Here is a 12,188-nt window from a genome sequence, read left to right on the forward strand (position 1 = left end):
CCCTGTGCACATGCACAAGCCCTGCTGGAGGTGGAGTGGGGCGAGCAGAGCTGGAGGGTTATCCCTGCCTCCTCCCGCCTGCGATAATCCTGAAGGCTGCGGTGCACGGTGCTGGATGTGTGTGTACATCTTTTCCCCTTTGTTTTGTTTATTACTTTTAATCCCCTGGGGCATATCTCTGAGCTGAAGAACTTTAGAGCTGATATAGCTTTTTAAAGTGGGGATTATGTAAATGCATATTATGGGGCTTTCATAAATAGGGATTATTTGTCGACTACATTCGAGCGCTTCCTTTGGAGCCATTAAGGTCTGTTGTGTAAACAGGAATTTAGTGACTGCCTAATCTAAATTTCATTGATTCAATAAAAGATCACAACAGCATTTTTTGCATTCATTTTGGTCTCATGAGAACTTGTTTCTGGACAATTTTCAAATAATTACAGGACTGTCTATGACTACAAATAATCACAGTGAGCACACCTCACGCATTTGTTTTAACTGTTCCCCGTGATTTATTCTCTAGTTCTCTTCCTCTCTAGTTTTAATTTCACTGTTTAATTTTTAATTTTTTTAATTCACTGTTGTCCCAGCCACTAACCTGTTAACTGTCACTCATCAAATTAAGAATTCTGCATGTCTAGATGAGCAAAGCAAAAATAAGATTTTGTCAAAAGGTATAGCCACCCAAAAAGTTGTAAAAATTTCTTATCTGTCCTGCTAGATATCCTAGACAAAACACATTTAGGCAAAATGCTACAAATTCTGGGAAATGCTGCCTCTTCCCAGGGCAGATTCACACTTACAGGCAGATTTTACTTGGAGAATTGACTCTTGGCCTCCTCTCAGCTGACAGGAAGTGCAGGTGTCTTTCCCTGCTGCAGAGCCCCTGCTCTGTCATTTTTGTGTTGAGAATAAAACAGGAATAGGGAGGAGGTAGTATTGTAGAAAGAGCAAAGAAGGTTTTATTCAAGAGAATTGCATGGTTTTTATAGAGGGATATGATAGATTTTATTTGATTGGCTAATTAACAAAACCATCTTCTTCACACATTGTCTTTGAGAAGAACAGAAAGACGAAGTAGAAAAACACCATTTGTATGTCAGGACCCAGGACATTGCTCTGGCTGCCCTGGAGGATTCAAGACCCTGGCAGGGGGCTCAGAGACCTTGGCACCGAGTCAAAAACACCTGTGCCTTGGATTTTAGCCCATGGAAAAAACAATTACCAACTTTGTGTGAGGAGTTACAAGCCACAGGAGTTTGGATAGAATGTGAGTTTATCACAGGGTGAAATGTAGAATTTTGGGGGTTTAGAATGGGGGTTCAGGAGGCATGATGGAGAAATCTGGGCATGTCCAGTCTTTCTCCTTGGCCTCCATCTTCTGCTGGGATGGTGGCACTTCTGGATTGGTTTAGAGTAGAAACAGACTGTCTAACATAGGTGATAGGGATTGAGAAATTATTGCAAATAAAGTACACATGGTTTTTAGTATAAAAAGCTAACACCACCCCAAGGGTGGTCAGTGTGCCACAAACTGACCTGCCAGACAGATCTCAGCAGGTCAGAGACAGAATGTCATAGATAAGGAAAAATAAACAGCCTTCAGAATGAGACCTGAAGAGCTCTGACTCCTTCAGGCTGGGAAAAAACTCTCCAACACATCTTGGGGTCATCCTGACCACAGAGACCCCCGAGACTTGTAGACTGTTTATGCTTAACAAGCATCACATCCTTACAACTCCCTAAAAATCCTCCCAAGCCGCTGTGAGAAACACTGGCCATTTCTCTCTGTCTGTCCCATGGCACCCACACTGCTCCAATGCTCCAACTGGTGTCTGAGAGGGGCCCAGACAGCAGCAGCAGCTGTTCCCTCGGTGCAGGAGGCCCAGATGTTTTCCCAGATGCCCTGAGAGGACACAGCTGCTCATCCCAGAGCATTCCCAAGCAGCCCTGAGTGGCCTGGGGCAGGGCAGGGCCGGCAGAGCAGGGGCTGCATCCCCAGCAGCTCCCTGGCTGTGCACAGCAGCCCCAGCTCTGCTCCCTCCGTGCTCAGCCTCCTCATTATTATTATTTCAGTCCTCCCACCAGCCTCAGATCCAGCTGCATCAGGCAGGTTCTGGTGCTGTCACAGTCACACAGAGAATGAATCATATCGAACATTGCCCATGGGGTTGTTTATTCCTTGAAGAGGGAATGGACTGCATGCCAATATCCCTGGCAAGGCTTAATGAAGGAACCAGCTTTTGCTAGGAAACCTGGATGCCCTCCTACAGGGATTTGCTGGATGGTATGGCTCTGAAAAACTGTGTAAAAATAGAATAAAAAATATATATGATATATTATAAATACGTATATATATAATATTATAAACCTGGACGCCCTCCTACAGGGATTTGCTGGATGGTATGGCTCTGAAAAAACTGTGTAAAAATAGAAAAAAAAATTATATATTATAAATACATATATATAATATTATAAACCTGGACGCCCTCCTACAGGGATTTGCTGGATGGTATGGCTCTGAAAAACTGTGTAAAAATAGAATAAAAATATATATGATATATTATAAATACGTATATATATAATATTATAAACCTGGATGCCCTGCTACAGGGATTTGCTGGATGGTATGGCTCTGAAAAACTGTGTAAAAATAGAATAAAAAATATCTATTCTATATTATAAATACATATCTATAATATTATATTACATATATATTAATAGAATAAAAATATATAATATATAAGACATATATTAATATAATGATATGTATATTCGATAATATATATTATATAAAAATCTAATGAAATATATAATAAAAATTATATTTAAGAAAAAATAGGAATAGGCTTTCAACATAATGAAATCTTAGTATGGTCTTTCAAGGTGTGCACTCCTCAGTCCCATGCCTCAGTGGAGACAGGGATACCAGGAATATGCAGATCTGGCTCTTGAAGTTAGTGCTTGTACAGGCATCTCAATCCTTCCTGTCCTCCTCACTTTGGGTCAGCACCTCTCCTTTTCTTTTATTTCCTTCATGTTGTTTAATAAAAGAGAGAACTTTGCCACCTGGCTCTGACTTCTGGAGCTGGGAATCACTGAGGGAGGAGTTAGATGGGAATTTTGCATCTTCCTCTGCTGTTTGCTGTTCCCAGTTTTTAAACTGTACTTCTGGTAAGCAGAACAAGCCCAGAGCACAACCAGTGCACAGTGCCTTGGTTTACAAAGATCATTTGATCAAACATGAACCAGCACTACTGTGCAAACAGCCTGTGATGGGCACCTCAGTTATCACACATGATGTGGTTTCTCCTTTGGTAATTTCTGAAACATACAGAACAGATGAAAGTTTGAAATGCAATCCAGTCTTCAGCCTTTGGAAATGATTCATTCTATTAATGATTTACTGATTTACACACAGCTTATTTTGCATAAAGTTAGAGCTGGGCACATTTATTCATTGTGATTCCCTTAAAAATGGATATAAATATCAAAAGCAATTGGCTACCAAAAATTTTAATATTACAGCACTGCATCATGGAGAGTTGACATTAATATGAGTCTAGGTCAGAAAAAATATAGAGAAAATGCTTAACCAAGTATGATATTTTACAGCATGTCACTGAATCATTTGAAAGGCTTCTATTCATTACAAACGTATGCAGTGTGGGCAAAGGATTCCTCAGGAAAATAAGAAAGATGAATTATTCTCCTAATGAAATATGCTCCATGATCTCCTGGAACCCATCTCTCCTACAAAGTCCAGCCTTTCTCTAGGGCTGTACACCTGAAAAGAGAATATGTGTATACCTGGCTTCAGTGAAAGGTGCAAAATAGGCACATGTTCAGTCCCAAACTTGTCCCCAAAGCCAGTGGATAGCTGAGACTGCCAGCAGCAAGGTGTGTCCCTCTCCTAGCTGCTCTTTCCACGATCCAGCCAAACAAGGCCCAGCAGCTCCCAGGCCCCTGACAGGATGCTGAGCCCTCGCCATGGACCAGCCCCAGCCCCGTGGCTGCAGGTTTGGCCCTGGGCTGCTGAAAGGCAGGAGCAGCTCCTGCTGTTGTCACCCACCCACTGCAAGCCTGCAGCAGGAGACAGAGCTGTCCAGCCCTGTGTGATGCCAGGCTGGAGATCCCAGGGTGAACCAGGGTCAGTGTGGGTCAAATCCGTGATCACAGGGCGGTTGTGGCAGCACTCCCACCCTGTGGCACGGTCACAGCCCGCAGGGCCACCAGGACGAGGTGCCAATGAAGGCAGAGGTGGGCACTGAGCTGGGCACTGTGCTCCACCATGGGATGTGGCAGCTTGGTCCCCCCAAACCCAGAACCCAAAAGTTCTGCTGGCTCCAACAGTCCCAGCACGCAGGGCTGGAGGACCCCGGCCCAAACCAGTGCTTTGGTACCCCGAAATGACAAAGTGCCCCCAACACACAGGAGGGGATGTGGCACACCTCACAAAAAGCCTTGCAGGAGGCTGCAGTTAATTGTCCTTAGCAGCAGCAAAGCCACCCTGCCCAGCTGAGGAGAGTGCAGGGCATCTTGACATGTTACACTCGTACACGTATTGATCCGACAGTCCATTGTTCACCAGAGCCCTTGGCAAAGGTCACTGTCTCTGCTCCCACCCTACAACGGAGCACAGGGACAAAGATTAATTTTTAGAAGTGCTGAATGCTCCTGGTGCCCACCCTAATTCACTTTGGGCCCCAAGCCCCAGATGAAGTCTGGAGCTGGCTTAATTAAGACATCCCTTGCCCCTCTCCCAGCACTGCCAGACATGTCTGTTTCTTGTTGTCATTGTCTTTTCCCACAAATTCCTCCACCCTTTATCCTGTGCCAACCCTCAAACCGGCTCAGAGACTTGCCTCTGAGGCAGCATCCAAGACCCACATTTCCCATGACGCCCAAACAATCCCAGATCCTCATTTCTTGGCCCTTGCTGCTCTACCCCATGCAGCGTTTAGGAAGGAGCTCCCACCTATCGGGAGTTCACCTAAAAACCTCAATCACGACTTTTAACGTCCCAAATTGGTCTCGATTATGACACAGTCCAGTGGCTGAGCCCCAGGGGCCACCCGCGCACAGCAGCTGCAGGAGCCAGCGCTCCCCACCTGCCTGGCAGCAGCCAAATCCAGCGGGCAGAGGGAGCGGGCAGAGGGAGCGGGCACGGGGAGCGGGCACGGGGTGAGGGAAGAGGGTGAGGGCAGACGGTGCGGGCACAGGACACGGGCACGGGGAGCGGGCACGGCGAGCGAGCACAAGGTGTGGGCACAGGACGCGGGCACGGAGAGGGGGCGGGGGGAGCGGGCAGAAGACGCGGACACAGGACGCGGGCACGGGGAGCGGGCACGGGACGCAGGCAGAGGGAGCGGGCACGGGGAGCGGGCACGGGACGCGGGCACAAGACGCGGGCACGGGGAGCGGGCACAGGACGCGGGCACAGGGAGCGGGCACGGGGAGCGGGCACGGGACGCGGGCACAGGGAGCGGGCACGGGGAGCGGGCACAGGACGCGGGCACAGGGAGCGGGCACGGGGAGCGGACACAGGACGCGGGCACGGGGTCCGCGCCGCCCCCGCGCCCGGCCGGGGCGGCCGGCGGCAGCTCGGCATGAATGAACCGCGCTCCTCCAATCGGCGCCCGCTCCGCCGCGGGCCGCCCCGCCCATCGCCCCCGCCGGCCAATCCCGTGGGCAGCGCCCTCCCGCCGCCGGCCAATGGCGAGCGCGCGGCGCGGGGCGGCGCCCTCCCGCCGGCGGCGCCCTATGGCGGGGCGGCGCGCGCCACCCGCGGCGGCGGGCGGGCCAATGGGGCGGAGGGGGCGGGGCGGGCGCGCGGCGGCCCCGCGCCCCGGCGCGCGGCTCTAAAGCGCGGCGCGGGCGGCGCGGCGCACACGCGATGGCCGCCGCCGCGCAGTACCTGCCGCGCTCCGCCGCGCTCATGCACCCCGACGGCGACCGGCTGCACCAGGGCACCACGTACCGCGAGGTGCAGAAGATGATGCACCACGAGTACCTGCAGGGACTGGCCCCCGCCGCCGGGCACGCCGTCGGGCTGGCGCACCACCAGTGGCTGCCCAGCGCCGGCACGGACTGGGGTAGCGGTGGGGGCGGCGGGGGCGCGCACCTTCCGCCCGCCGAGCACGCCAAGGGCGGCCCGCCGGGACCCCGCGAAGAGCTGTCCGCCGCCGCCTTCCACCACCGGCCGCACCTGGTGCACCAGCCGGCGGCGGGCGGCGCGGCGGGCGGCTGGGCGCAGGGCGGCGCGCACCACCTGCCGCCCATGTCCCCGCCGTCGGGGCAGCCGCTGCTCTACGCGCAGCCCTACGCGGGCCTCAACGGGATGCTGGGCCCGCCGGCGCCGGCGCTGCACCACGGGCTGCGCGACCCGCTGGGCGCCGAGGAGGCGGGCGGCCACGAGCTGGCGGCATCGCCGCCGCCGCTGGGGCCGCCCGAGCCGTCGGACGAGGACGCGCCCAGCTCGGACGACCTGGAGCAGTTCGCCAAGCAGTTCAAGCAGCGGCGGATCAAGCTGGGCTTCACGCAGGCCGACGTGGGGCTGGCGCTGGGCACCCTGTACGGGAACGTCTTCTCGCAGACCACCATCTGCCGGTTCGAGGCGCTGCAGCTGAGCTTCAAGAACATGTGCAAGCTGAAGCCGCTGCTCAACAAGTGGCTGGAGGAGACGGACTCCAGCACGGGCAGCCCCACCAACCTGGACAAGATCGCGGCGCAGGGCCGGAAGCGCAAGAAGCGGACGTCCATCGAGGTGGGCGTCAAGGGCGCCCTGGAGAACCACTTCCTCAAGTGCCCCAAGCCCTCGGCGCACGAGATCACCTCCCTGGCGGACTCCCTGCAGCTGGAGAAAGAGGTGGTGCGGGTCTGGTTCTGCAACCGGCGGCAGAAGGAGAAGCGGATGACGCCGGCCGGGGTCCCGCATCCCCCCATGGAGGACGTTTACGCACAGGCGGACACTTCGCCGCTGCACCACGCGCTGCCCGGCGCCGTGCAGTGACTGCCCCGCGGCCCCGGCGGCGGGCAGCGGGGGACGCGTTTTAATTTATTCTCAGACTGGCCCGGCCGCCCGCTCCGCGCCCCGCGCTCTATTTATTCGCCCGCCGGAGCCGCAGCGGCCGCCGCAGCAGTAGCCAAAGGTTTGCGATCTCTAATTTATTCCCTTCCTCGCGCGGCCGGGAGGCGGCGGCGCCCCCGGCTCGGCCCCTCCCGCTCTGCCCGGCCCGGCCCGCCCGGGGGGACGCTTCGAAACCATTTCCCGGCCCGTCTCTATTTATTTCTAACCGTGCGCGGAGCTCGCACCCTCCCGTTGGTGGGTTCAGTCCGGTCCATTCCCTGGGGGTTTCGGTTTTTGTTTGTATCTCTTATTGCAAAACCAATGTAGACTGCGAGGGTACGTTTCTATTTATGTTATAGTAAATATTTTATTACTTACATAAACCATTTACCCAGGAACCGGTCTCGTGTCGTCTTTGCAGGCTCGGAGCGCGGCCGTCGGTCCCCGTTGCCGGTGGCCACCGAGCCCCGTTGCCGGTGCCCGGCGGGGTTTGCCCGCCCGGGCGCTTCCCTGCGTGGATGCGCTTTGTGCGCTGCCGTGTTCCCCGCACCTTTCCCCGCAGGGTTTTTACCGATCCGAGCGTGGTTCTCCGCGCTGCGAACACAAAACAGCCCGCACGGAACTTTCCTCCCACGTATCGCAGGGGTGATCCACGCACGCTGGTGTTGCTGAGTAGATTCTTTCTACTCAAACCACGCTCTTCGCTTTTTCTGATGTCACCAGCTTTTCCTTGTCGTGGTTTCATGCCCGAATATTTGGTGGTTATGCCAAGAAAGGCTGAAAATCCAAGTTTTCTGCGTTATCGGTTCTTGGAAGAATAATCCTACGTCTCTGCTTTAAACCTTCTCTTGCAGCACCAAGAAAAGTCGCGTGTGAGGATTGTTTGCCTTTGCAGGTCCTTGGATTCCTGCGGTGTTTTGTGTGTTGGGAGAACTTTTGAAAAATGTTCCCATACAGAGCTCTTGCACTGATTAAATACTTGATCGAAATCTGGTAGCAAAGGACCAAATTCTTTCTTTTTAGTTGGCAGAAAATTTACTGATGTTCTCAGACATCTGGCACTGGATGGTTTCCCCACTTTATTCAGTACAAATTATGTGCTGTGAAAACAGAAGCTTTAAAGGGGATTTTTTAGCGAAAGCATGGCATTGTGCATTGCAGTTTATGTATAATTCTTTTTAATATATATAAAAATTTCTAACATACCAAATGTAACTTACCCTTGAAAATTTATACTTGAAAATTCTTGTCTTCGTTGCAGTTTGATTTTGTTGCATTTTGTGCCTTTGGTGGGGGTGTATATTACTTGTCTAAGCAATGTTACATTTGCCATTGATAATGTTATAATTTAGTGCATTTTCAATGTTTCTTATAATGTAGCTATTCCACATCAGCTAATGCAAGGCTATCGAGTTCTCATTCAAAATTCTAGTAAACTGATTTTTGAGATTTTAAAATAAAGTCGCTTTGAGCGGTTATTTCATCGAATACTCTGTAAAGAAATGGTTCACTTTGTGATACAAACCTGCTAGTGAATGCTGTGGGTTAGGGTATTAATAACTTCTCTTGGCATGCAGAGCATAATACAAAGTCTCACTTAAAGGGCTTAGTGTGTAGTGTGTGTTCTGTCAGCTTTTGCTACAAGCTTAGCTTCCTTTTTTGTAATGAGATTGGTTTTTATAGAAGAGCAGAGAATGGTAGGGCTGTGGTAGAGATCCTGAATTCAAGAAGTTTTCCTGTTTTTACTGAATATTTACTAACTTCTAAATAGGTCTGCAGATGTAGAAGCTTAGATGATACACTCCAGTAAAAAAGTAAAGGAGGAGGATGATTTAAGGGTTTGAGTCCATGTATCATGACAGCATTTAAATTAATTTCCAACTCGAGAATCTGATCCTCTGTTACCTCGTGTGTTCCCCACACATGTACCATTGTTTTTAGTGTTTTGTCATGCTGTAATTGCAGCCTTTGCTTAAGAATTTCTGTGTGACAGCCAGGCTCTAAGGGAAGAAGAAACAAAATCAAAACTGAACAAAAGAGGGGTTTTTTTGTTGTTGTTGTTTGCTTGTTTCTTAAAGAAAACAAACTCGTTTGCATTGAATGTTTAATTGTGCTGATTTTCTATAGTAGGAGACATTTCAGTAACCTCTTCATTCTGAACTAACCTGGATGGCAGACAGGATTTGTATTGATACTCAGAAGGGCAGGGTCAGTTTTCACATTGTGTTCTGCTAAGGGATGAGATGTGCTGTGAGTGCTGGGGAGGATGAGCACCCTTGGGTTGTTCAGTGTGTCACATTCTATAAGGCACTGGCAGCCCTGCTGCATTAGCTCTCTCGTGCTGTTGAGCAGCAAAAATAAAATACTCTTTGTATATCTCCTTGCTGCAGTGCTCAGCTGTTCTAAAAATCAGATGCCCCAAAGGTTTGCCTATCTTAGAATAACTTGTTAGTTTTCCTGGTCAGGGATTAAATGGCAATTACTGGAGGAAGACTTTTTTTCTTTTTTTTTTTTGGTGGTTGTTTCTCACTAAGGTGAAAGCATGACCTCATACTACTACATCAGTAGCAAAGCAAGAAAAGGTAGGGCTGTGGTGTTGGTACACTAAAGGAAAGCAGATGTACAAATACTTATTTACCAAAGTAAATAGTAAACATACAAAGTAGGAAGTGTAGATGAGGAACAGAAGCACTGCCAGTGCAGTTTAGAGAGGGGTTTAGGTCTGTGCTGATGGGAAATCCTTGCTGTAACCCAGCACACTCTTCTGCTGAGCAGTGCCTGGCCCCAGCAGATGCCCTTCGGAGCACTCAGGCTCTGGCTGGCCCCGTGGTGGCACCAGGCTGTGCTTGGGGCAGTGCCATCCATCCCCAGGGGCTGGGCTGCTCTGCTTGCCTTGCCCACAGTGCAGAGGGGCTGCTGACCCAGGGTTTACATCTCAGACTGCTGGGGAGGTGACCAAGGGGTCTTTGGCCAGATGGGGAAGTTGGTACCAGGTGAATGCAGCCCTGGTGTGGGCTCAGCCCTTCTCGTGCTCGCAGCAGGGTGTGAGCTGTGCTGTGCCTCCCTTGCCAGGGCAGAGAGCCTGTCTGTGTGCTCCAGGGACATGGCAGGGCAGCTGTTCTTCCCACATGCTGTCATCTTATAAACTGGTTATTGCTAATTTTGGGACATTGCTGTTTTCTGTTAGGCAGGCACTATTCAGCAGGGTATTATTTTTTTCCCCTTTTCCTTGTAGAAAGGTGGGCAGTTGCCTGTCAGCTTTCATGCATGCTTAGGAGAAGGCTGTAGTATTCCAGGGTCCAATTTCTTCCAGGTTTCTTGTCTTACAGCATTATTGCTGCCACTTGCAAGAGCAGGGAATGCTTGCTGTACAACAACTGCAGGAGTGACTACAGCCCAGCAGTTTGCCTGGCAAGGCACAGTCACTTGTAATTAGTAATGCCATGCTCATCTTATGCTTTCCACTGAATCTGGTCTCTTCTGAGGGCTGCCCAGCCAGAGCTGTGCCTGATCCCAGCACAGTGCTGTGGTGCAACTGGCCCCTAATGAGCTCAGGCAGCAGCTGAAACACTATAATCTCTTCACATGAAAATTCAGAGCATCAACATTAACACCATAGGGTCTTGTTCCCAGTTTTGCCCACTCCTGCTTGCTCTCTCCCCCAGAAAAAGAGATTTCAGTACCATCGGGTTAAACAAATCTTGTAATTCTGTGCTAACGTTGTTTGCATATATTTTAATTTTATGCTAACTCTACCGTTGGTTGTTTGGAGCTGGATCAGCCCCAGGACAGCTCAGAGTTGTCACTTTGCAGGTACTGCAAGCAGATTTGGGTCCTGCCCCGGGGCAGAACTCCACAACTGGAATTCCTTCTCCTTGTGTTTTCCTTACAGCTGGGCTGTTTGAAATGAGCCCATCCTGGCTGGTGGCTGGGAGCTGCTGCTGGCATGGATGGGCACTCACGGGGGCTCTGCCTGCTGCCAGTGCTTGCTCTCCTCTTTTCCTCTGCAGCAGATCAGCCCCAGCAGGGGCCAGGAGCAAGCTGAGGTGGCGTGGGGGGTGTTTTGGTTTTGTTTTAAAATGCTAAATGTCCATAGGTGAGTGTCTGCTCTCACTAAGTTTGATATTACTGCTCAGGAGGACCAAGGTTGCTGCAATGGGCAGCTCCAAATCACAGTTTTTCTGCAGCCTTCCACAATGTGCACAATGTGGGCTCTGAGCAGCAGCACCACGTGTGTGCCTGTGCAGCAGACACACAGACAAGGAGCTCGTTAGGGTCTCTCGTGGGAGCCACCACTGCGCTTCGCCACGCTGATTTATGGGCATTCAGCTTTGCTCCCACTTGTGATTTGCTGCGAGTAGGGGTGCACAGCAGCAGAGATGTGGCCAACTGCACTTCCTCAGGTGTTCTCCTCTGTCCTTGGAGGAAGCTCTGCCAGCAGAAGTTCCCCCAGTTCCAGTCTGAGCTGTGTCTGTGGGGATTACAGACTGCAAAGGCTGGGTTAAGGCATGTGCTGCTGCACACACCATGTAATGTGCATGTTAGATCAGCCCTCATGAATATTTCATGGTCCTTGATATCACATTATTTTTGGTGTTGGGCAAATTGAGCGTTATTTCTTGTAAAGGTTTGATGTTGTTTCCCTGGCTCAAACGCTGCTGAGAGCGCTTGCAGCAGCGAAGAATGCTTTTCATTCATGCCAAACTTTAAAGATATTTCTTTATTTTCCTTTTTCTCACCTTTTTTCTGGAGCATTCTGCCTGATCAGGCATTTGTGTAGCACCAGCAGCATCCAGGACCTGTTTCCTTGTGGACTTTGGCTTCTCCCAGCTCCACAGGGATGATCTGCTTTTCATCACTGTACCAGATTCTCTAGGGCCAAAACTCTCAGCAATCACCACAGCCACAGAACAGGATTTCCTGCAGCATTTTTCCAAACTGGCTATTCTGGTAGCATATTTAGGGAAGGTGGATGGCTCACTGAAGCTGCACCCCAATCAGCTGTGTCCTTCAAAGGAAATCAATTTAAAAGTGCACAAAAATCTTCTTGCAAATATCACATATATGCACGAGAGGTGCTGGATGCTCCATGGAAATGCCAGCTCTGCAGTCAGGGGTC

At 50.8% G+C, this 12,188-nt stretch overlaps 1 protein-coding gene across 1 annotated transcript; it reads left to right on the forward strand.

Annotated features, from left to right (window-relative positions):
- Positions 1 to 5,896: 5,896 nt before the first annotated feature.
- On the forward strand, positions 5,897 to 7,012 carry POU3F1 (POU class 3 homeobox 1; the record flags this gene model as incomplete). Its single annotated transcript, XM_084222722.1, has 1 exon — positions 5,897 to 7,012. One exon carries the CDS (start codon positions 5,897 to 5,899, stop codon positions 7,010 to 7,012), a length of 1,116 nt encoding a protein of 371 aa, XP_084078848.1.
- Positions 7,013 to 12,188: the final 5,176 nt, after the last annotated feature.

The sequence above is a fragment of the Fringilla coelebs genome (genome assembly GCF_963513975.1).
Source record: "Fringilla coelebs genome assembly, chromosome: 28".
Lineage (NCBI taxonomy): Eukaryota > Metazoa > Chordata > Aves > Passeriformes > Fringillidae > Fringilla > Fringilla coelebs.